Below are 26,072 nucleotides of genomic sequence, written 5' to 3'. Positions count from 1 at the left end.
TTGGCTTTGATATGATGATGAAATTGACACCATATTTAGCATACTGTACAAGCTTTAGAAAATAATTTTTTTTACATATCATTTTTAATTTGTGTACTCAGCTAGTTGGGATTTGGGTATTTTTGTTGGCTTATTAGACTGCATTAACTGCTTTTTGTTTACCCCCGTCGCTCTTTATTTATTTAGTAAGCTCCCATAACGAATCAAGAAAACTTTATATGTATTTCAGATGAAGTTGCTGTTCTCTTCAAGGCCAGAATGAACAGAATGGCGTTTGATACGCACATACGCATCCCTGCTGACGTGTAGTGGTTCCCAGCGTCACGCGCATGCGCAGAGGCTGCAGCCGTGTGACGCATACACCCGGCGCTGTGCTGGAGTTTGACGTGGCACTCTCGGCACGCAATTCAACATCAGCAGTACGGAACGAGCGGCTCATCATTTTCTTTACAGTAAGTCTGTATTATTATTATTATCACTATGTATTAGTAACATTAACACATGACAGATTTACAAGGGTACATACCCTAATATTGACTTTATTCTCGACGCGTTGTTCATTATATTTTTGAGAAATGGAAAGTTGACGTTATGTGACAGATTCCGTCTGTACTGTAACAGAAAATGTTACTTTATATCAATCGACTGACACTGGACCCGTGCCCTTATCTGTGTGTCGACCCTTGTGTATTGTTTGCATGTGCTGGATATCTTACTGGATGGACTTTATTCAGTTATGTCAGCTGTTGTGCCTTGAAACATTAAAGGTCTCCGTCATAACGGTATTTGACGTGGCAGTACAGGGCAGTGTCTGTTTGATAATCACTGTGTATATCCTGTACATCCACACGGAGAACATCACTGTATCATTGAAGCAGCTTCGTTATAATGAATTGAAAGTTGTGTTGTGCATAATATAAACGAGACATATTGCATGATCTTATACCCTGAGCAGCGTTACCAAAGGCCTTTCCTGGAGAAAATATGATGCCTCAGATCTTTACAGGTCACTCGTTATAAACATTAAAGATTAAGAGCAGTCCAATGTTTAGATTATTACAATATAAAGTTTTAGTTAAAACAAACTAAATTAATTTATATATTATATCAATAATTTTAGTTTTTTTTAAGTTTGCCTTTCTTTCTTTCTTTCTTTCATTCTTTTTTGAATGCAATAATGAAACCAGAATTGCATTTTCTTTTTTGTTTGCATTCTGTCTTCCTGTAGTGAAAATTATTCTTGGCAGACTGCATTGTCATAAACATCTCTTATCTATAAACAGTTTAGTGACAAAGTTCCTGATCACACGTATAGGGTTGAGCTAAAGGTATGAGGTAAATTTTACAGAAAACCTCAAGCATTGTAATAAACTATTTCTTGCTTTCATTCAGTCAGCTGTTACCATTTTGGGGTAAATATGCAACAGGTGGTGTAACATAGTAACCAAACTGCAAAAAAAAAAAAAAAAAATTCAAACATGTTATGTTTTGCAAACATTATCTACGGTCTTACGTATTGAATTTTGCCAGTTACAGGTCAACTTTTTGGTTCTGATTGGAATGAAAAAATCCTAACGGCATGATGAGTCAGCAGGGTTATGTTGCTACCCCTCCATACTCCCAGGCCCAGGCTGGAATGGGGGGATACTCTACTGGTTTTGGAAACCCTCCACCTCAGTCCCATTATGGGGCCTATGGATCTCAACCACAGGCATATTCTGCACCTCCTACAGGTAAATTGCTTCTTTTGTTTTCTTTTTACTGGTCACTGTTTCACAGGTCTGATCCTGTCTTTATGATACAGAAGTACCATTGAGATGAGAACTTTTAGTATTTCTATTCTTCATATAAAGAAAAATAAAGGTCTCTGTAGTGTCTGGTTTGTTTTATTACACTTATACTATGTAAAAGTAATGTTGTTTTTCAGGCATGCTGAAACAACCTCCCTCTTCCCCTTCTGGAATGCCTCCACCACCGGCATCCAATCATTATGGAGCTAGCATTCAACAGAATGGAGCCCACAGGTAAATCCTACTTCTGCTTAAAGGATTAGTCCATTTAAAAAAAAAAAAAAATACAGATAATTTACTTACCCCCATGTCATCCAAAATGTTGATGTCTTTCTTTGTTCAGTCGAGAAGAAATTATGTTTTTTTGAGGAAAACATTCCAGGATTTTTCTCATTTTAATGGACTTTAATGGACCCCAACACTTAACTCAAACCGTTTTTTTTAACAGAGTTTCAAAGGACTCTAAACGATCCCAAACGAGGCATAAGGGTCTTATCTAGTAAAAACGATTGTCATTTTTGGCAAGAAAAAAAAAAATATGCACTTTTAAACCAAAACTTCTCGTCTATCTCTGGTCACCTCACGCAATACTTCATCACGTCAAGAGGTCACGGATGACGTATCGAAACTACACCCCAGTGTTTACAAGCGTGGAGAAAGAGGATTGTTCCGACGTTGTTGTATGTGGAATGATAATAATTAATGTCTTTGTGTCAGTTTATTGTTTAAAATGGTCCGCAAATGTGCGTTTCATATATGTACCTTTCCACGGCATTACGCAATTACGTGAGGTCGCGCTGGCGCATCACTTGACCGGAGATAGACAAGAAGTTGTGGTTTAAAAGTGCATATTTTTTATTTTTCTTGTCAAAAATAACGATCGTTTCGCTAGATAAGACCCTTATGCCTTGTTTGGAATCATTTAGAGTCCTTTGAAACTCCGTTGAAACAGCAAGTTTAAACTGCATTAAATCTGATACGTGTTGGTGTCCATTAAAGTCCATTAAAATGAGAAAAATCCTGAAATGTTTTCCTCAAAAAACATAATTTCTTCTCGACTGAACAAAGAAAGACATCAACATTTTAGATGACATGGTGGTGAGTTAATTATCTGGATTTTTTTTGACTAAATTGACTAATCCTTTAATAAAAAATTATTTATAAGCAAAATGCATAGATGTTAATATTTTTGACACCATCGTTTCTCCCTATCAGCTTTTCACCTCCTCCTTCTGCATCAGCCCCTTCCATGTCTCCTTATGGGCAGGCTCCTCACAATGTTTATCACAGCATGGCACAAGGCCCACCTCCAAATCAACAGTTGACCAATCAGATAAGTCCTATGGCACAAGGCCCACCTCCAACTCAACAGATGACTAATCAGATGAGTTCTATGGCACAGGGCCCACCTCCAACTCAACAGATGACCAATCAAATGAGTGCTATGAACATTGCAGGATACGGTAAGATTTAAAAATGTTCTTCTCTATAATTTATCGATGTTCTTTAAAAAGGGTTCAACTAAGCCTGTCTGTGTCCAACATGCTCTTTAGCCCAAAGACCTATGCACGTCCCCCAGTCCCCCTCCAGCTCAGCAGCACCACTACAATTTCAAACATCTCCACCACCAGCAATGGGACATCCTCCACTGTCTCCACCAGGACAACAGCAAGCAGCAATGGGATCACCTCCAATGGGAATGGCTGGCCCACCTGGTCCAGGTGTCTCCCTGGGTGGAGGTGGCCACCAACAACCACTTGGACCCCAAAGCTATCCACAGCAACCAGGTAATTTTGGGAGGATTTTGCTGGGGCAAACTTGTTTAAGTAATCTTTAAAACTGCTATTAATCAGTTTGGTGAGCTTGTAGTGTGACACACTTCAAGTTTTTAAGTGGCGTACAGTATTTTGTGAAAATCAAATAGACATTGTATGCATGTATGCGTGCAGGCCCATATGGTGGACAAATGGCGGGACCACAGATGGCAGGCCCACAGACAGGTGCTTTCCCAGGAGGCTTTCATGGAGGTCCATCCCAAATGGCAGGCCCTCCTCAGAAGAAGCTGGACCCTGACTCTATTCCAAGCACGGTAATAGCAGAAAAAATGCTGTATTTTAAAGCAAACTTTTTATTTGTGCACATTGCAAGATGCATTTACTTTTTTGTTTGCAGACTCAAGTGATTCAAGATGACCAGGCTAAGAGAGGAGGTCAGGTGTATGCCACAAACATCAGAGGGCAGGTGCCCCCACTGGTCACCACCAATTTTACGGTACAGGATCAAGGTAAGCATGAGAACTGACTTTGCATTCCACACTTCAGTCCAGCGATCATGAAACATGATAGAGTAAACTGTCTATTTTCTGTCTTTTTTTTTTTAGGGAATGCCAGCCCAAGGTTCATGCGGTGCACAACATATTCCTTACCCTGCACGGCTGATCTCGCAAAGCAGTGCAAAGTGCCTTTGGCAACCATAATCAAACCATTTGCCACTGTGCCCAAAAATGAGGTATGCAACATTTTCTCTGCAGTCTTATTTTTTGTGTTTCACCTATTTTTTTTGTGATGCATCATATTTATGTTAATTTACCAGATATTTTGTCTTATAGTCCATTTTCTTGAAACTAAATCCAGATAATTTACTCACCACCATGTCATCCAAAATGTTGATGTCTTTCTTTGTTCAGTCAAGAAGAAACTAGGTTTTTTGAGGAAAACATTCCAGGATTTTTCTCATTTTAATTGATTTTAATGGACCCCAACACTTATTAGTTTTAATCCAGTTTAAAATTGCAGTTTCAAAGGGTTCTTAACAATCTCAAACGAGGCATAATGGTCTTATCTAGCGAAACCACTGTCATCTTTCGCAAGAAAAATAAAAAATATGCACTTTTAGGTCGTGCTGGCGCATCACAGGACTGGAGAAAGATGAGAAGTTGTGGTTTAAAAGTGCATATTTTTAGTTTTTCTTGCCAAAAACGAGAATCTTTTCGCTAGATAAGACCCTTATGCCTCGTTTGGGATCGTTTAGAGTCCTTTGAAACTGCAATTATTAACTGCATTAAAACTGTTAAAGGACAAATCCGGTATTTTACACTTAAAGCCCTGTTTTCAGATTGTTTATGATGAAATAGAACGGTTTTGACTGAAATTTTGACATATGCGGCTGCCCCGAGAATTTTGTGGTGTTTGTGTTTCACCTCCCACCTCTACAATGGGTTTAATGGTGCACTGGAACAATCCTTCCTAAAATGCATTAAACTTTCGTTTACAAAGACGTGAAACTCACTGAGTGGTCAGGGGTGTTCACTGATATGCTCACACAAAAATCGCTGCAAAAGATGCTTTCCAACAGGTTTTATTGTAGTTTTTGTCCAACTCCATTGACTTGTATTAGATGTGCTGTGAGGTACGGTATTACTCCGCGCTGGGAACTTTGTTTCTATTCTTGCAATTGGCAATGGCGGATTATCGCCATCACCTGGGCTGGAGTGTTTATTATTCAAGCTCTAAGCGGAAGAATATACGGGTGTGAGGCGTTTGGAAAAATAGGTCCACAAGTTAACAACGAATGCTAAAACAGCTGTTGGAAAGCATCTTTTGCAGCGATTTTTGTGTGAGCATATCAGTGAACACCCATAACCACTCGGTGAGTTTCACGTCATTGTAAACGAAAGTTTAATGCATTTTAGGAAGGATTGTTCCAGTGCACCATTAAACCCATTGTAGAGGTGTGAGATGAAACACAAACACGCGGAAATTCTCAGGGCAGCCACATATGTCGACATTTTAGTCAAAACCGTTCTATTTCACCATAAACAATCTGAAAACAGGGCTTTAAGTGTAAAATACCGAACTTGTCCTTTAAGTGTTGGTGTCCATTGAAGACATTAAAATGAAAAAAAAAAAAATCCTGGAATGTTTTCCTCAAAAAACATAATTTTTTCTCGACTGAACAAAGAAAGACATCAACATTTCGGATGACATGGTGGTGAGTAAATTATCTGGATTTTTTTTAAAGAAAATTGACTAATTCTTTAAACAACTTGCAATACAATATTGCAGCAATTGGGTGCAAGTATGCAATGGAATACAACAACATTAGTGATTCATCCTAAAAAATATTTAGTATACCTTTACTCAAAATGTTCTATGTGTTGGGAAAGCAGTTATAGTTTAATGTAGTAATTCAAGGCTTAAAGAACTTATGTAAATCTAGTTTGAGAGATTAAAGGGAGACTCCACTTTTTTTTAATATATACTCATTTTCCAGCTCCCCTAGAGTTAAACTTGATTTTTACCGTTTTGGAATCCATTCAGCCGATCTCCGGGTCTGGCGGTACCACTTTTAGCACAGCTTAGCATAATCCATTGAATCCGATTAGACCATTAGCATCATGCTCAAAAATAACCAAAGAGTTTGGATATTTTTCCTATTTAAAACTGGACTCTTCTGTAGTTACATTGTTTACTAAGACCGATGGAAAATTAAAAGTTGTGATTTTCTAGGCAGATAATATGGTTAGGACTATACTCTCATTCTGGCAGAATAATCAAGGACTTTGCTGCCGTAACAAAAATGAGCTTATTTTCAAAAAAACGTGGAGTGTACCTTTAAGAGATAAGCCAACAATTAATATAAAGTCAGTCACAAACATTCATGCCTTATCTCCTTTTGTGTATGCTGTCAGAATGGAAAATGGTTAAAAATGGCCCTTATAAGCTAGCTGTCACTGGGGCGGTACCCTTTGTACAAGTTTGCACGTAATTAGAGTTCATATTAGTACCTAATAGGTACATATTAACAAACAGTTCATATGAGTACCTATGTAAGATACATATTGGTAGCAAATGTATACATATCTGTACCTAATTGGTAAATATTAGGAACTTGTTAAAGGGTGCTGCCTCAGTGACAGCTTAGGACAATATTTTCTGGAGTAAATGCGTGTTATTTCTGTGTGAACCGTCCCTTTAAGAATACACGGGTTTCCACTGTTGTCTATTACTTTTCTTTTGGACTGTTTTTGAAAAATGATTTCATTTGTTTTATGTCCTCACAGTTTATTATTTTGCTAGCGTAATAGCGGCTTTGAAGCCTTCTAGATTTGTTTAACTCAGACTGGAATCTTTTATTTGTCTTCTTACCCAACACCATTAAGCTTCAGGGCCTTATTAGGAAATGTTAGTGTTAGTATTCTTGTGAGAGACTCATCGTATAAGTTCAGTCTCCAAGGAACATGTCAGATATTTTGTAAAAAAAATTGTCCATTTTTAAAGGCACAGTATTTTGTTTTCAGATTTCATATTACAGAATCTATGAGCCGATGACTGATCTCTTGCTTACATTCATTAGAATGTTTTGTGCATTATCAAACACCTATTAAAGGGTCAGATTTACCGATCTGTATGATGTGTTTGTTTGTCTTCAGTCACTGAATATGTATGTAATGTACACAAATAACTTGAATTCTTTATGACCTGCTTATACTCTAGACACCTCTGTATGTTGTAAATCATGGTGAGGCTGGACCCATCCGCTGCAATCGCTGTAAGGCTTACATGTGCCCTTACATGCAGTTTATTGATGGAGGACGACGATACCAGTGTGCCTTCTGCAGCTGTGTTAATGAAGGTTGGTACTAAGACTGCTGGGACTATATTATTCATACACTGATGGTATATAAAATATAATGGTTTGTTCTTGAAGGGCATTTGTTTGTCAGTTTTACTTAAGACAAAGAAATGTGCATTTAACTAAAATTTATTAAAACATGCTGGAAAACAGTAATGCTATAAAAAATATTAACTCTTTCACCGCCAGCGTTTTAAAAAAAAGTTGCCAGCCAGCGCCAGCGTTTTTCATGATTTTCACCAAAGTTTAATGCCTTCCAGAAAATGTTCTTCTTTAAATAAATAAACATACAATACACCAAATGAAAGAACAGACCCTCTGCTTTCAAAAAAAACAAAAAAAAACCGTTTCATCCTACCTTTAGTGGTTCAGCTTTTGAATATGGGTAGGTTTTTGCAAAAACACCATATTTTGAGCAAAAAGCAAAAATAATTCAATTTTTGTGACTGACTTTTCATGGAGATCTTATCCAGAGCGATCTTTAAAACAGACACGGACATGCAGCAGCTTGCCATAGGGCAATACTTCCGGTTTTAAAAAGTTGCGGAAGGGCGCCACCTGGTGGATAATAGCGGTATTGCGGAAAGACGGAAAATCTCGTCATTGGCGGGGAAGCGTTTTCTCTTAATTGACGAGATATCTCGTCAATGGCGGGGAAAGAGTTAACAATACACACTAACAGTGTTTTTAGAAAAAGAAAAAAACTTGAAAGAATAAATTATTTGACCAAAGCATAAACTGCATAACAATATGTATTCTGTAAAAATATGACAATTATTTGCATTAAAAGCTATAAATGTATTTTCACATCTTAGTTCCAGTGCAGTATTTCCAGCATCTGGACCATATGGGGAGAAGAATGGATTTATATGAGAGACCAGAACTTTCTTTGGGCTCTTATGAGTTTATTGCCACAATGGATTACTGCAAGGTAACTATACTGTACCAGTGGATCTCAAACTGGAGGGTGGGCCCCCCTTGGGGGGGGCATGAGATGGTGCCAAGGGGGCCCCAGTTTTATGACATTTTTTAAAAATACCTTCATAAACTCTGTGCAATTAAACCTCAGAAAATAAGGCTACTTAACAAGAACACTATATTTTGTATAATTTTATATGTTTTGTTTAATTCTAAGTTTAAAGGGACACTCAACTTTTTTTGGAAATATGCTAATTTTCCAGCTCCTCTAGAGTTAAACATTTGATTTTTACAGTTTTGGAATCCATTCAGCTGCTCTCCAGGTCTGGCGCTAGCACTTTTAGCGTAGCTTAGCATAATCCATTGAATCTGATTAGACCATTAGCATCGCACAAAAAAAAATAAGCGAAGAGGTTCGATATTTTTCCTATTTAAAACTTGACTCTTTTGTAGTTACATCGTGTACTAAGACCGACGGAAAATTAAAGGTTGTGATTTTCGAGGCAGATATGTCTAGGAACTATAATCTTATTCTGGCGTAATAATCAAGGACTTTGCTGCTGTAACATGGCTGCAGGAGGCGTAGTGATATTACGCACTGCCCCAAAATAGTCCCCTGCCATTGAAAGTAACTAAGGGGACTATTTTCGACTGTTGCACATCTAGTCTTAAACAGTGAGACCCTGTTTGAAAATAAAAAAGATAACAGGAGGTTGATTTATATTTTATTTGGCTCGCATATCTTTCAGATATTGAATTATGAGTGTATATTTGTAACAGTGTGATTTTATTATATCAGCAATGTTTATTAATAATAGCGGATATGTTATGTAAATCCAAACGTCTCCAAATGGAATGTAACGAATAGAAAGCGTGTATATTATAAAGGACTTGAATTTGGCTTGTCTTAACGGGGTCAGAATGCCCTATCGAGCATGTGAGGAAAATTTCTCGCTTGGCAGTCAAATCACATCCTATTTATTTAGGAATACACAATTAAACTTTGGGAATATCTTCAAAATAAAGACCTGTACTCAAAGTACTCACTTTTACACTTTAAACTTTTTACATTTTCAAATGTACATTTTTACTAAAAGTGAACTTGCTTACATTCTCACAGGTCAAATGGTCGAGATCTGTTCATTCATTTCAGTTATCAGATTAAAGAGACTGCTGGCACATTTTTGGCTGCAGTCAGATTTCAGCCTGACACCATAATCCCTGATCTGAGCTCTCCCATTTCTCTTTATTTTATTAATATGCAGTTTATTCATTTTTAGAAATACAAAACTTTGCATTGATTTTCCTTCTCATTGTTTTTGATATTTTGATGTATTTCTCTCTTTTTTTTACTATTTCTCATGGTGAGGTGTTTTACATAATTGTCTTTAATGTAAATTGTATACAGTACAGACTATGTTCTTCAGTGAATGATTTTTTTAAAGTTAAACAAAATGCTATTAGATCATTATCATCAAAATAAAGTGGAAATGCCACAGAAGCCTAAACTAAAACATAAAGCACAAAAGCATTACTGATAATTCAAAATCATGAGCAGTTGAACAGTGAGAAACATCACACATTAAATTTGAAGTATGAACCATCATTTATAATTTTATGATGTTTTTTTCTTTCTTTAAGAACAATAAGCCCCCTAATCCTCCTGCCTACATCTTCATGATCGATGTCTCCTACACCAACATCAAAAGTGGACTCGTCAGACTAATATGTCAAGAGTTGAAGACATTGCTTGACCGACTTCCCAAGTAAGTAAAGTAGTCACTAGCTGCGTTTCCATTATCCTTTAAATAGCGCAAATTGACATTGCGAATCAAAAATATGGCCAATGGAAACACGTCAATTGTGCAAAGACTCCCATGTATCGCAAAAAAGTTTTTACACTTGCATGAGGCGGTTTTTAGGCAAAACTTAAAAAATGTATTTCGCAAAATTTGCATTTTCAGGTCACCTGATGCAATAGGTCACATAATTATTATTTGAAGATGATGCGGTACATACTAAAACCTCATAGAAACACCTCAATACGTGTCTGCACAAGTATAAGATTTAATTTAAAATAATGTACTATTACCTCCAAGAAACACCTATACCTACAATGACGCTCCTTAATATAAGGGGCTTTCCTTGGCATTAATGTTTGGATAATACTCTTACGTTTCCTTCGGTTAAAAATAATGCTTAGTGCGGTGAATGTGATATTAGTAAAACATACCAACATCAGTCGGCGTGATGTATGAAATGAATCATCGCAAGAGAAAAACCGTAAGTTTTGCGCAAATCTGCAATAGAAACTGTAAATTTTTGTAGCTCTGGTTGGGAGAGCTTTTTATTAGCAATGCAAAGGTTATGGGTTTGATTTACAGGGAACACACATACTGATAAAATGTATACTTTAAATGCACTGTAAGTTGCTTTGAAAAAAAAGCCAAATGCATAAAAGTAAAACGTGAAGTAGTTATGAGTGAAGGTATATTTATGATTATTTTTACCCTTCATCTCAGGCTGTTGCCCACTTCAGTTGTTTTGTTCTAAGGGTCTGTAAAGTTAAACCCCCGTATATTCTGTCGGCTCTTCTCAGGTTCAACACGCATTTATCTCAGCTACTATCAGACTGGAATGTCTGAAATGAACCTGAATCCTCTGCCAAGTATGGTAACAGAAGAGCAAGAGAATAAATTATGAAAAAAAAAAAATCCAATATCTTATCATTTGAAAATGCCTGCCTCTAGGAGTCAAGAGTATAGTGGGGGTTGAGAAAGAAAGGGTTCAGCATCTCTGGTCATGCAACGTATCCAAGAATTTAAATATTCCTTAGTGCACATGGCTCCAATTATTCTGTTTGTTTGGCTGGCTGCCATCTGAAAGGTGAACTTTCGATTCACCTCTGGGGAACGTGTCCATTTCGGATTTTTTTCACCCTTCTAAACTTTTTACCTCTCCTCCCCTATAGCTCCTAAGGGTATGTCTCCTTATTTATTTGGAAGCTGACCTCACTCTCCAAACAGCTCGGTAGTGCACTCCAAATAAGCCTGCGGTATTATATCTGATTTCTCTCCTCTGTTCCTGGCTTTGCTCAGTTAATGAAAACCACATTGGACCAGAGTTGATATGTCCTGTTAGAGAAGAAATGGTTTCACTCCAGTTTAATGACAGGCTTGGCATAAATGGACTTGGTGATTCACACCATTACCATGCTTAACAGTCCTGCAAATGTAGCCAGAGAAAGCTACAAAGCACCGATACGGGTGTCAATATGCTTTTATTTATTGCTCAGCATAGATGAACTGCAGCTACAGTATGAGCTGCTACTGTACATGGTACTCTGGTATAAGTGTATGCATCTCTTTTGGAAAGTAGCCACGACCCCAAAACCTTTTTACCATTTAATTCATGCATGAATGTCACTGCGTAAAAAAACTTTTGCATTTGCTAACATGAAATTACAATGACCAATACAGTTTTCAGCAACTATTTATCTTTATTAATGTTAGTTAATGCCAATACAATTGTTTGTGTTAGTTCATTGTGCACTAACTATGTTAAAGGTGGGGTGCATGATCTCTGAAATGTTGACATTTGAAATCACCTAAACTAACACGCCCCACTCCTATAGAATTTGGACCTTCTTTTGATAGACCCGCCCCACATACGCAACCCAGGCAACAATGTCATTTAGTAGACACACACCTTACTGCTGATTGGCTACAAGTGTGTTTTGGTACTCCTCCCGATTCCCTTTTCCAAAGTGTTTTTCTAAAATCATGCACCCCGCCTTTAAAGGTGTAATGTAGGTTTTAGCGGCATCTAGTGGTGAGATTGTGACCAACTTAGGGATGAAACACGCTCTATAGAAAAGTTTGTCCGTTTAGGGCTACTGTAGAAACATGATGGTGACTTCAATTTAAAGAGACCCATGGTGTATGTAGATAAAAATGTCTCATTCTAAGGTAATAAAAACAATACAGTTCATTATGTAAGGTTTGTATACACCACTCATAATATAGTAATTCTGTCAAAAGATCCTTTTAAAAGTCCCACATTGCACCTTTAGCGGTTACAACTTTTGATATTAAATATTTATTAGTACATACTAAAATAAACATTAACTGTGATTAATAAATATTGTAGTATTTATTAAATGCTTAAGTAGTATCAAAATATTCTTCATTGTTATTTCATGTTAGCTAATGGAAATATTAACAAATACAACTTTATTAAGTTACATTTTTAGCACACATATTTCATTAAAGATGTTTATTATGTGGTACCAATAGATGATAGAAAATACATATTTAGACAGTTTCTGGTTGTCATATGTTAGTGAAACTAATTTGAACTACACCTCCTTTAGGACATCTATGTAAGTTTGAGGGAAAATGCCCGATAAGCGATAGCAAAAAGATGCAAAACAAAACTGTATGTTTCTTATTTGTTCCTACAGAGAGGATGGAGCAGATAGTTCGGCCATCAAAGTGGGCTTTGTCACCTATAACAAGATTCTGCACTTCTACAATGTGAAGAGCGCTCTGGCCCAGCCACAGATGATGGTGGTCTCAGATGTAGCCGAAATGTTTGTACCACTTCTCGACGGATTCCTAGTCAACTTCCAGGAATCCCGGGGAGTTATCAACAAGTAGGTTCATAAATTATACTTTTCTTCATTACTTCAACCTTATGATCTAGATTTTTGTTTAGCTGGTTGGTATTGTATTAAATAAAGTCCTGTATCATTTCCCGATAGTCTTCTAGATCAAATCCCGGATATGTTTGCGGATACCAGTGAGAGTGAGACTGTTTTTGCACCTGTCATTCAAGCTGGGGTGGATGCACTAAAGGTAAATACAAATCTGAAAGGCTGAATTATTTACCAAACAGTGTCTTCATCTACATGACATTTGCGTCAGTCCATCTGCTCGTTCCCTTTTCCGAGGGTGCTTGCTTATTTAGCCCCATGCTTCTGTCGTTTTGTACAAAGTTGAACAAAAGTTTGTTTCAAGATCACATGTCACCAGCAATCTTTGTTTGATAAACATGCGGTTGTTTCAAAGTGACTCATTTCTTTTCATGTTTTAATGACCAAAAGTGCCCCCGACCTTAAAGAGACAGTTCCCCCCAAAATTAAATTCTGTTGCCATTTACTCATTCTCATGTCATTTCAAATGTGCATCAAAATCTGTTTTATATTAAATCATCATGTTTGGAATGACATGAGGGTGAATGAAAAAATATTTTGGGTGAACTGTTACTTTAAAGTTCAGTCTATGTGGGGGATGATTGTAAAAATGTAAAAAAAAAGTAAAAAAAAAATCCTTACCGTGGATAAATGGGGTTTACATAGCACTTTTTTTGAGGATCCAACACTCTTTTCATTGGTAAAATATTTGCAAAACCCACAGACAGATGTACAGTAAAGGTGACCAATATTAATGATTTATTAAAAAATTGAAACAAAACTCTCACAGAATATGAATATCCAAGGTTTTCTCCCGATAGCAAAGTTTTTAGGCTTTAATGCCCTACATGTAATTTCTGTTTATTTGGTTAGGCGGCTGAATGCAGTGGGAAACTCTTCATCTTCCACTCCTCCATGCCGACTGCCGAAGCTCCTGGAAAACTCAAAAACAGAGATGACAGAAAACTAGTTGGCACGGAAAAGGAGAAGGTGAAAATTCCTTTCTTTTATAAAATCTCATGCATTTGCACTAAACAATGTAACCAGGTGTTGATTGGTAAGACTACAATTAAAAACTGGTAATAATTCAACTAAGCAGTACTGTATAACATTATGGATACAATTATTTCATGAAACAACAGAGGATATTTTTAATGCATAGCCTACAGCTTTTATGTTTATGTTGTTGTGAGTGTGATTAATGGTTTAGTTGTGTGTTGTCAGATTCTGTTTCAGCCCCAGCGTGGAGTGTATGAGCAACTGACTAAAGATTGTGTAGCACAGGGCTGTTGTGTCGACCTCTTCATCTTTCCTAATCAGTACGTTGATATGGCCACCATGGGTGATGTGCCCACACATACTGGAGGCTCGGTCTACAAATACAGCAACTTTCAGGTACATGCAAGGGCATTTCAGTTTTAGTAAGTTTAAATGTCATATGTCAGTAGTATGTTACTGCCCTCTTGTGGTAAAGCATTGTTTTTGTTTTTTAGGTGGAGGTTGACGGTCAGCATTTTCTCAGTGATCTTAAGAGAGATGTTGAGAAATCTATTGGATTTGATGCCATTATGCGTGTCCGTACTGGCACAGGTAATAACCTTCTAAATTTTTTTTACCTTTACCAAGCTAGCCACTTTTTAGCATCCCGAAATATGTTTAATACTTTCAGTGGCGGTGCACAGAACACATATTTTGAAAAAAGGAACCATACACATGACGGGCTACATACATGTTGTGACGAACTTCGCATCAAGCGCCCTCAAAAAAAGAAGACACCGGCCGCCACTAAATACTTTAGAAATTGTATTCAGGAAGTTATAAACTTATTACATGTCATCTGTTAAGTTGAATTTGTATTTAATATTTTTTCTGATATATGATCGATTAAGCTATATTAACCCATTTCTGTCAAAATAAAAAGGTAATGAATAAATCAATATAACTCTGACACTCTTTGGTCTTGAAGCAAATCAAGTTTTTAAATGAAGTGTCTCAAGTTATTAATATTAAATAGAATATAGCAGTTATAGCAGTTTAAGGGAAAAAAAATGATATAAAGCATATATTCTATATTTAGAAAACTATAAAAATGAAAATGTTTTACACCAAGAATGCTAAAAAAAATAAATAAAGCCTCAACTACATTTAATCCAAATTTCGAGTTAAAATGACAAAGTTTTTTAAACACTTTTAGTAGATTTACCAACATGGCCACTAGGTGTCACTGGTGTGCTGCATAAAAATTAAGTTACTTGGTTGTCTTAAGATTTTAAAAGTTTTAAGAGTTAATTCAACTATATTTTTATATTCAACTTATATATTTTTTGTAAAATCAGCTCAAAATTTTAAAGTAACTTGCTTTCATAAGTTGAACCAGTGTTGAACCTGTTTTTACAGTTTCCTATCACTGCAATATTATTTGTGAAAAAATTAGGGCTGTCAAAAGATTAATCGCGTTTATTAATCGCGAAATAAACGTTTTTGTTTGCATAATATATTTGTGTATTTATTGTAATTATTATGTAGGCCTATATATAAATACACACATACATGTATAAATTTAAGAAAAATTTTGTTTATGAATACTTTTTAAAATGTATATATAATATAAAATATATAATACAAAAAAAAAATATATATATACATGTAAATGTTTCTTAAGTACATACATGCATATGTTTGTATTTATATATGCAAAATAATTACACACACATATTATGCAAAAACAAACTTTTATTTTGTATTCTTACGGTTTAGAACAAATTAACCACAATTGAAAATAGTATTACATATAAATAAACAAATCATAATAAATATATCTAAACATTTAAATTGTATTAAACAAATATGATATGACTCTTATGCACCTGCTCTTTAAAACATCAGCACAACATTTACATTTGCTTTTCTCATTCAAGGCTTCAGGGCCACAGATTTCTTTGGTGCTCTCTACATGAACAACACCACAGATGTGGAAATGGCCGCTGTGGATTGTGACAAGGCCGTGACTGTTGAGTTTAAGCACGACGACACACTCAGCGAGGAATCTGGAGCTGTTATACAGGTAGGTCTACATATGAGCTTTGAGAGACCTAAGAATGAATGTCAAACAATTACTGACCAGAAGAACCGTCTTGTTTTTCAGTGTGCTTTGCTTTACACCACCGTCGGCGGACAGAGACGCCTGCGAATCCACAACCTCAATCTGAACTGCAGCTCGCAGCTGTCTGAACTTTACAAAAGCTGCGAGACAGATGCCCTCATCAACTTTTTTGCCAAGTCAGGTGACTGCCTTTGTGACTTTTTGAAATCTTAACAAATGAAAACCAGTAAAGCAAAAAACACCATAAACAGAAATTATTCAAAAATCATAAAATCACAGTTTGCACATGGCAGGTGTTTGCAATCACTGAATGATTTTAATTCTTCTACACTAAGTCAAAGTCACATACTGATAAAAATGTATACCTTGTAATGCACTGTAAGTCACTTTGAATAAAAGCATCAGCCAAATGCATAAATGATAAACGATCAGAAAGATTGTTAAACGTATATTGGTTATACAGTATAATTTTTACTCTTAATATTTTAATATAAGCAAGCATCACATTTAAACAGCTTCACAAGCGAGTACTCAGAAACGGCCTGCGAGGTGGTGAATTTCACTTTGCAGATTTATTTGGCCGTGTTTATGACCTGATTTGCATAGTTAATGTAGTGAATCAGGTGCTAAAACATTGCAGACAGCACATGGACTTAAACAAAACTGTGAATGGTGCAATTGATTCATTATAAGCATGCACTCACTTTTTATAATGCACTTTCTAAATTTGACCATGTTGTTTTTTTTAGCATATCGGGCCATGCTTAACCAGCCACTGAAGACAGTGAGGGAAATCCTGGTTAACCAGACAGGTCATATGCTGGCCTGCTATAGGAAAAACTGTGCCAGTCCTTCAGCAGCCAGCCAGGTTTGTCACAATCTTCACACCGCTATTTTCTACTACAGTAAGAGTATAAGGGGTTAAACTTTATTCTGGTTTTGTCATTTTTGTGGATTTAGTTTAGTTTATAAATATATATGGATGGATCGTAACACAATGCTGATCTAGGTCTGTCGGTAACATGGACGTTGAAGGAGTATCACAGACAGTACTTTCACAGACTTTTTTATTTTTGAAACATTCCCATATTCATTCTTTAAATTCTAAATTCTCTTACATAAATGTTAAATAAGAAAAAAAATTGTCGAGTGTTGTTAGCATGCACACTTAATTTGACCCCTAAATTTGGTGCTTTTTCCAAATGGACAAACTCTTGTTTTCGCCATCATAAATGGGTGATATCTCATTTGTTGCTCTCCTATTGTAATATAGACCCTGACGTATTTACTTGTTAAAGGCAGGGTGCATGATCTCCAATGTTGACATTTGAAATCACCTAAACAAACACGCCCCTACCCAAATAGAATCTGGACCTTCTTTTGATAGACCCGCCCCACACATACGCAACCCAGGCAACGATGCCGGTTAGTAGACACGCCCTTTACTGCTGATGGCCTACAAGTGTGTTTTGGTAGTCGGCTCGACTCCCTTTTCCAAAGCGGTTTTCAAAAATCACGCACCCCGCCTTTAATAGGTATTTTAACTAAAAGTGTGGGATGTGATTTTGGATCAGTATTGTGTTTTGAGCCATATATGACCCTGGACCATAATACCAGTAATAAGGGTAAATGTTTTGAAGTTGAGATTTATACATCATCTGAAAGCTGAATAAATATGCTTTGATTTATGGTTTGTTAGGATTGGAGAGTATTTGCAGATATTCAACTATTTAAAAAATCTGAGGGTGCAAAAACATAAAAATATTGAGAAAATCGCCTTTAAAGTTGTCCAAATGAAGTCCTTAGCAACACGTATTTCTTATGATAAATACATTTTTTTATATATTTATGGTAGGAAAATTACAAAATGTTTTCATGAACCATGATCTTTACTTAATATACTAACTTATTGTATAACTTGCTGCTTTTCTTTATTTTTCTCTTGAAGCTAATCTTGCCTGATGCAATGAAGGTGTTTCCTGTCTACATGAACAGTCTGTTAAAAACTCCATCTTTAGTAAGCAGCAGCGAGCTCCCCACAGACGACAGGGCCTTTCACAGCCTCATGGTTATGGCTATGGGTGTCGAGGAGACTCAGATCCTGCTGTACCCTCGACTCATCCCACTGGTGTGTGAAACATGACATGCATTTTATTTTATCAATAACGTAAAACCCTGAACGCTGCAGTTTACACTTCATATCTTCTCTGGCCGTATCAGCACAATATGGATGTGAGCAGTGAGTCTGTACCAGAAGCTGTACGCTGTTCGGAGGAGCGCCTCAGTGAGACAGGAGCGTTCCTGCTGGAGAACGGGCTCTATATGTTCCTCTGGTTGGGGCAGGCCTGTCCACTTGACCTGATCCAGAACCTCTTCAACGTGCCCTCTCTCGCCCATCTCAACACAGAAGGGGTATGAACACATTTCTTTTGAACTAAAAAAATGGAAATGAATCGGAGTATTGATGCAATTTGAGATTTTGTTCATTTAAAGGTGCAATGTGTAATTTTCAGAAGGATCTTTTGACAGAAATGCAATATCATATACATAAATATATTATCAGTGGTGTATAAAGACCTTACAAAATTAATTGTATTGTACTTCAGTATGAGCCTTTTTTATCTACACACTGCGGGTCCCCTTACATGGAAGTCACCATTTAGCGCCACCATGTTTCTACGGGAGCCCTAAACGGACAAATTATTATATAGAGTGCATTTTGTCACTACGTTGTCTCAAACGATGACATATGTGACCAGTCACGGAAAGTAGGGACACAAGTCGGATCTGGGCATTTTGAGTTATTCACAGATTCTGAAAGTGCAGTTTCTAAGCTTTCCAACGATGTGTAACACATGGAAATCTGATAAGATTTGGAGAAGTTGTGGCCATTTGAATATAGGAACTCAGAAATACTCAAACCGAGAAAATCGAGACGAAAGGGACTCTTCTTTTCAGCTGGGGGAGACAATAGGGCTCATTTACATCTCATTTAGCTAAGCCATGCCCCCTTGTAAAACCCTTTTTGAGATGTTCTAGCATCATATGTAGTATTTTATGACCAAATGACAACCCGCAAAAATAAACATGACTCTTTTACCTTTGTGGGGATCACAAGTCGAATCCAGTCTGTTTCAGATTATCCAATGACCATATTTGTCCACAAATGCGTATAATCCGTGAAATATAGATTGTTTACATCAGATTTCGCATGAATGTCTGGTAATACAATATAATATATAATCTGAAGATTATTTAAATCGTAACATGTAAGGGTATATGAGCTTACACTCCGTTAAACACATGAACCCGCCTTCAAAGTTTGTATTTAAAATAGGGAAGTAGTATAATAGATCATCCAAACAGCGCCGTCGAAAACGTGACATCCTTTAGAGAGGTTACCAATGGCTCGCTCGTTCCTCCATCAGCCAATGACTTCATGGAAAATATTGATAGACAAAACATGTAGCCAATTATATGAAGAATACAACTATATCTGTGTAACTTCTGTGTGTTTGGACTCATGCTGCGCTGCAAGAACTGACATACAGATGACGTCAAAGTACCGCGAGAGCGAGTCGAATTTAACTACTCCGTAAGATTTCTTAAAGAGCTCTCGCGGTACTTTGACGTCATCCGACTGCGGCGCCGCATAAAGTCAGTGACGCGGCTGACGTACGATGCGGCTGACTGTTATTTGTTCCGCCCCAGCTTCTTTTATTTTTCTTTTGTTTTGTGCGCCCGAGCTTTACAGTCTGGGGAGACGCAGGCTATAAGTTTAAAAAAAAAAAAAAAACTTAGCAAACATATCTGAGGAACAGGGCAGCGCGTCACTACAGTCACGTGACTTCACGCTCGAGCCGGAAGAGAAGACAATGCTGAATAAAGTCGTAATTCTGCTATTTTTGGACCAAACTGTATTTTCGATGCATCAACACAATCTTCCTGACCCACTGATGTCACATGGACTACTTTGATGATGTTTTTATTAACTTTCTGGACATGGAAACCATACATAGATTTTCAATGAAGGGGAAAGCTCTCGGACTAAATCTAACGATAAAACATCTTAAACTGTGTTCCGAAGATGAACGGAGGTCTTCCGAGTTTAGAACGACATAAGGGTGAGTCATTAATTACATTATTTTCATTTTTGGGCGAACTATCCTTATTTAGTAGTCACGCTGTTCCCTTTGGGGGCGGAGGCGAAAACACAAGCTTATACAGTATGTAAATATACACACAGATAATGACGCCCCCCCGCTGCATGCTAGAATCTCCGGAAAAACAAGCCTATTTCAAACGCAAAATGTACGCTTTTAAATATACAAAAACTGCTATCTCAAACATGGAGAGGCTTCTTCGTGATCTCAACTAACAGATTCTGCAATAAAACGAAAATCACAAATTTCGGAAAAAAAACTTTGTTTCTCATTTTCTCGAAACTTGTGCTGCCGACTTGAGTCCCTGGTTTCCGTGACGGGTCACATATATGTCCCATCGCAACTAACATAGCTTCACTTTGCATTTCAAAAAGGAGCGGTGAGTTGTGGACTGAGCCGCTGGTTGCAATTCACAGTCTCACCACTAGATGCCGCTAAACGTTCCACATTGCACCTTTAACTCCAGCAATAAATCTTTTTAAATAAAAAAAATCAAATAGTCAAGTAATGATAATACATACAAGATTCTGCACTAATTTAGATCTTTGGGTCATTAAAATTTAAGCAGGTTTACTTTGTGGCATTGATCCTATTAACTACAAATTTCATTGAAAGACAGAGAAAAAATGTACAAAAGCTGTCACTGGGGCAGTAGAGCTGCCTAACCGTTTGCAGAATAAAAGGTTTTGTTTACATAATAAATGTGTGTGTAATGTGTATAATAATTATGTATAAATAAATGCACACACATGCATGTATATATTTAAGAAATATTTGCATATGTATAAACATTTGTATTTTACATATAATTTATATCATATATTAATATAAATATTTATTATATAATATATTTTTTACTTAAAAATATACATACATCTGTTTATATTTATATATAAATAATATATAACTATGACTGTGTATAATAATTATGTAAACAAAAACTTTTTTCTGCAAACGAATAGTCGTGACTAATCATTAGGCAGCCCTAGGCAGTACCCTTTGAAAAGGTTCTTATATGCGCCATTAAGGTACATATATGTATACATTTGGTACCAGTATGTACCTTTGATGTATTAATATTCACTTTTTGAAAGATTACCACCCCAGTGACAGCTTTGTATCTTTTTCAGAAGTGTAGGATGCTCTTAGGAACTGTCAAAAAAATCAACAGATGTGCAAAAAATTATGTTTTTGTAATTAAGACGTTTCTACTCAATTAAAGAAAAACTATTTATTCTATTCACTATTGGTCTCAGAGTTTTGGACCAGAGTGCTATACTGTTTCTATAAATGCATTTTTTTTTAACAAAAGTGGTTGTCGCGAAGAAAGTTTATTGCATACTTTAAGCATTTTGGTTCAAAACAACAAGAGTTTTCCTCTACGCACCGTTGATCTCAGTCCTCATGTTGTTTTAATCAAGCAAGCAACTGTTTCTTGAGTTCCTTTCATAAACATCAGATTCCCGGTGATGACATCCGATGTGTAATTGTCTTACAGCAGACATCATTACCTGTGCTGGATAATCCTCATTCCAGGAAGCTTCATTCCATCATCTCCAGCATTTCACAGCAGAGGGCCAAATCCATGAAGGTACAACTCACTAAAACTTTTATATTCTCTCTTTTCTCAATTTATATATATATTTTTAGGTTATTAATGGGTCTGTTGCATATTTTTACACAGTTTGCAATGTAGCACTGTGTTGATATTATCTTCTGTAATTAATTAAAATCAGTTATTAAGCAAGTAAACATGAAAGTCAGTGTTTAAAACGGCCATACCCGGCATTTTGCCATATCCCGATTTGCAGCGGTTTGCTTATAATAATAATAATTTATCATTTTTGACCCTGGACCACAAAACTATTCATGAGGGTCATTGTTTTTGAAAACTGAATAAATAAGCTTTCCATTGATGTATGGTTTGTTAGGATAGGACAATATTTTGCCGAGATACAATATTTTATATCTGGAATCTGAGGGTGCAAAAAATCCAAATACTGAAAAAAATCGTCTTTAAAGTTGTCCAAATGAAGTCTTTAGCAACACATATTACTAATGTACATTTTTATATATATATATATATATATATATATATATATATATATATATATATATATATATATATATATATATATATATATATTTACAGTAGAAAATGTACAATGAAACATGATCTTTACACAATATACTAATAATTTTTGGCATTAAAAAAAATCTAAATTTTGACCCATACAATGTATTCTCCAAATGCAAAAAGATTATTAATCAGTGCAGCCGGTGACTTCTTTTTCGAGGGCGCTTGATGCGAAATTCGTCACAACATATATGTAGCCCGTCAGTGGTGTAGTCTACGTGATACGCAGGTATACGCCGTATACCCACTAGAAATGGTCAAGGATTTCCGTATACCCACTAAAAATAGCGCAAGGATGCGTAACAGCATGGTTTTGTGACATATTTTTAAACTTTTAGTCATAATATAGATGTGAAGCACTGATCATTAGCATGCTACACTTGCCACTTTAGCGGGTTGAAATACATATTAGGCTATATATTTCCTGCCGAACTGCGCGATCCGATCGGCGTATGAATTTCTATGAAATCAAATTACTATAGTGACGCGAAAATGACTGGGGAGCAGACTGGTGTGACGCCACAGGGAAGTGACAGCAAAGCACCGCGAGAGCGACTCCAGTTATCACATGGAGAAATCTGCTTTGAATCGCTCTCGCGGTACTTTGACATCACCAAGAGGTCTGCTTAGCGCCAAATGAAGTCGAACCTGGAGTGTAGCTGCTCACGCGACACTGAGAAGTGAACGAGTGAAGCAGTGCTGCAACATAAAATCCATAGAGCTTACAACGCACATGTGAGTACAACATTTAAATCATCAGTCCCGTTTATTACTTTATCTGGAGGTAAGGCTCCAAATGCAATAAAATAAGCCCGTGATAATATCCTGATGGTTTTTAGCTGCCTTCAGTTCCTCTGCATGTTTGCTTGTGCTTCACAGTGTTAAACTTTCCTTCTCTGTGTTCATTTATATATCTGCGTTCAAGATCATCTTGACAAGATGTATATGATCTTAAACTTCTGTGAGGAAATTCATGTCTGCGTTGATGTTCAGTTTAGACTTGCAAATTTTAGGCTACAGGATGGTCTTGTAATAATAATTAAGTATAAGCCTGTTTTCATTTTTAGACAATGCTTATATTATATGCAAAAAAAATAAGCTTTAATATCAACGACTATGCAAATTATAGTTAATTCATGGTCATCATAAATGTGTATTAATTAAAAACATATAGTTGTAAGATAATATCTATTGAAAGAGTGAATATTTTTTTCTCCTTCAATGCATGTGTTTGCCACGGATTGAAGATTGTAAACAGTTTATTTAATTTTAATTAACAGTTAAGTAACTTTTGTTCCTGAGTTAGATGTTGATTAACACTAAACCAGTCTAAAAATCAGTCCAGTTTCCCAAGCTGTAAACCCATTGGCTCTAAAGTCTTTTTTTTCTTATAATAAACTGACATGTTGATAACACATTCAGTTTATGTGTTTATGAGTACACTTTCAGAATGCTCTAAGTTACATGAATATCTTTACTGTATGCATCTGTGAGTGTGGTGGTGCTTATGAGGTGTCACGCTAGGACGAGTGAGCATAAGGGTGAGAGGGAAAAATCACAGTATACTCACTACAAAAATCTAGACTACACCACTGTAGCCCGTCATGTGTGTGGTTCGTAATTTCAAAATATGTGTTCTGCGCATCGAGTGATCCTATGTACATCACGTGTCTTGTCAAAATAAGTGCCTGCTGCAGACGCGTCTAAATGGTTTATGATAAAGGAGACGCTTGCGCTTGCCAGATACTCACATAATCTCATGCGTAAAGTTTACTGTTAAGGGAGTATCTTGCGTGTATTTTGTGAACGTGAGCGTCTCTTTTATCATAAACGGTTTTGATGCCTGTGCAGCAGGCACTTATTTTGACAAAACACGTGATGCACATGGTTCACATAACGCAACAAACACATATTTTGATAATGCGAACAACACACAAAACACCCTGAACACTTATTTTCAATTTGCGCCCCACGGATGAGCAGTCACGAGCCGCCACTGTAATTATGTAAAATAACTTGCCATTTTATGGTTCAAACCGAGATGTTAATAGAGAGGCGACAAGTTTGGGTGGCAGCATTAACAAGAATACTCCATTCACACACTTTTAATGCTGGATAATTTCGTTATTTGTTAACTTGGAAATGTTTAATATTTAATTTCTTATTGATTTGCATTAACGAAATGTTGACTTTTACAAAATGACATCATTGCAATATTTGCATTTGATAAGTCTTCTTTCTACAGTATGTGTAGATCTGTTTGAATACTGAATTGTAATTTTTTTCTTGCTTCTGTTGAGCTACATTATTGCTACAGAACAAATTCAAGTGCTATATTTATTTTACTACTGCATATTTATTTTGTGTCGTTCTCTATGTGCAGCTGCTGATAGTGAAGCAGAAAGACCGAGGAGAGATGTTGTTTCGCCAGCACCTGGTGGAGGATAAGGGTCTTCACGGAGGGGCATCTTACATGGACTTTCTGTGCTATGTCCACCGCGAAGTCAGACAACTACTTACTTAACACACGCGTGTGCACACTCATTCAAAAAGCTGCCTATAATATATGACCAAAATGTTTCCTGTAGTTGAGTGTGTATACATTGCACTTTAGGCCTCAGTATTTCACATCGGGTTTGTTAGTAAACAGGGGTCACAATTCATTTGTGCCATAGCTCTCTGTTCTGAGGACGTACAGTATAGCTAAGCTCCATACTTTAACTTTCTTAAATCGTGTCCCCAATTTCAAGGTCTGTCAAAGTGAAAGATTTCTTTAAAACAAAATTAGCTTACACAATATAACTGGCTCGTAATACTTCAGATGCAAATCTGTGCAGTGTCTATTAAATTAATAGATGACATCTTTGCGACTAAAACAATACAGTACAATATCCGGTCTTTTGTTTTTTATTTGTATGACTTTAGGAATAGACATCACATAAATCTAAAACCTAGTTAGTGTATGAAGCAAACGCCCAAGTGGTTTTTAGCCAATATTGACTACAAAAATCTACATTATCAATCTATTCAAGAAATCGATACAGTCTTTGTTTTAATTTTGAACTGGATGTGATTTTGAGCATCATTTTGTTTGTTTGTATGTTTCTGGTTCATTAGGATATTTATACTTACAGTTTATAATTTCAATGCTATCCATAATCATCTACAGTAAATTACAACAATTTTTTCAGTGTTCATAGAAATACATTAATACAAATGGTATTTACTTAAGACACAATTGAATAACGGATGTTGATTAAAGGTTTAATATCCATTTATTTTATTTTTAGTCATTATTTGTTATTCCTAATATTACAGTATACAGTTTTATTTCCTGAAACATTTCCAGTGTGGCAGTTGTGTTAACTTTGCCTTATTTTTCTGACTTTTAATTGTGCATCTCTGAACAGATACTGTATATTTTATTACAGTTTTCAGATTAATTGTAAAATCTTCAGCCTGCAAATATATCTCAGGTGTGCGACTAGTCTTTATACCTGCTCTGAATCTGTGCTTTGAATCTAAATAGACATGTGGTAAAAGAAACTAATACAGTTTTGGAAGCCGAAGTACATTTCAATTCAATGTCTTTATACAGCTGTTTTGGAATAAAGATGTAGCCATATTAACCTTG

The 26,072-nt window shown here is 36.3% G+C and overlaps 1 protein-coding gene across 2 annotated transcripts; it reads left to right on the top strand.

Moving 5' to 3' along the window:
- Positions 1 to 322: 322 nt before the first annotated feature.
- On the top strand, positions 323 to 26,072 carry sec24d (SEC24 homolog D, COPII coat complex component). Of its 2 annotated transcripts, none has more exons than XM_065288917.1 (23): positions 323 to 452; positions 1,531 to 1,733; positions 1,928 to 2,024; positions 3,006 to 3,253; positions 3,344 to 3,577; positions 3,740 to 3,879; positions 3,963 to 4,074; positions 4,171 to 4,298; positions 7,286 to 7,424; positions 8,240 to 8,355; positions 9,984 to 10,108; positions 12,805 to 12,996; positions 13,105 to 13,198; positions 13,909 to 14,025; positions 14,260 to 14,430; positions 14,529 to 14,625; positions 15,954 to 16,099; positions 16,181 to 16,319; positions 16,888 to 17,006; positions 18,087 to 18,266; positions 18,359 to 18,550; positions 21,800 to 21,892; positions 24,822 to 26,072. In XM_065288917.1, exons 2-23 carry the CDS (start codon positions 1,580 to 1,582, stop codon positions 24,960 to 24,962), a joined length of 3,174 nt encoding a protein of 1,057 aa, XP_065144989.1. In that variant the 5' UTR covers positions 323 to 452; positions 1,531 to 1,579; the 3' UTR covers positions 24,963 to 26,072. The 2 variants fall into 2 exon arrangements, with proteins under 2 accessions (XP_065144989.1, XP_065144990.1); XM_065288918.1 differs by having other exon boundaries at positions 346 to 452; positions 1,537 to 1,733.

This window comes from Paramisgurnus dabryanus, chromosome 2, assembly GCF_030506205.2.
Source record: "Paramisgurnus dabryanus chromosome 2, PD_genome_1.1, whole genome shotgun sequence".
In the NCBI taxonomy this organism is placed as follows: domain Eukaryota; kingdom Metazoa; phylum Chordata; class Actinopteri; order Cypriniformes; family Cobitidae; genus Paramisgurnus; species Paramisgurnus dabryanus.
Note: the sequence above shows the minus strand (reverse complement) of the source record. Positions and strands in the feature narration are given on the sequence as shown.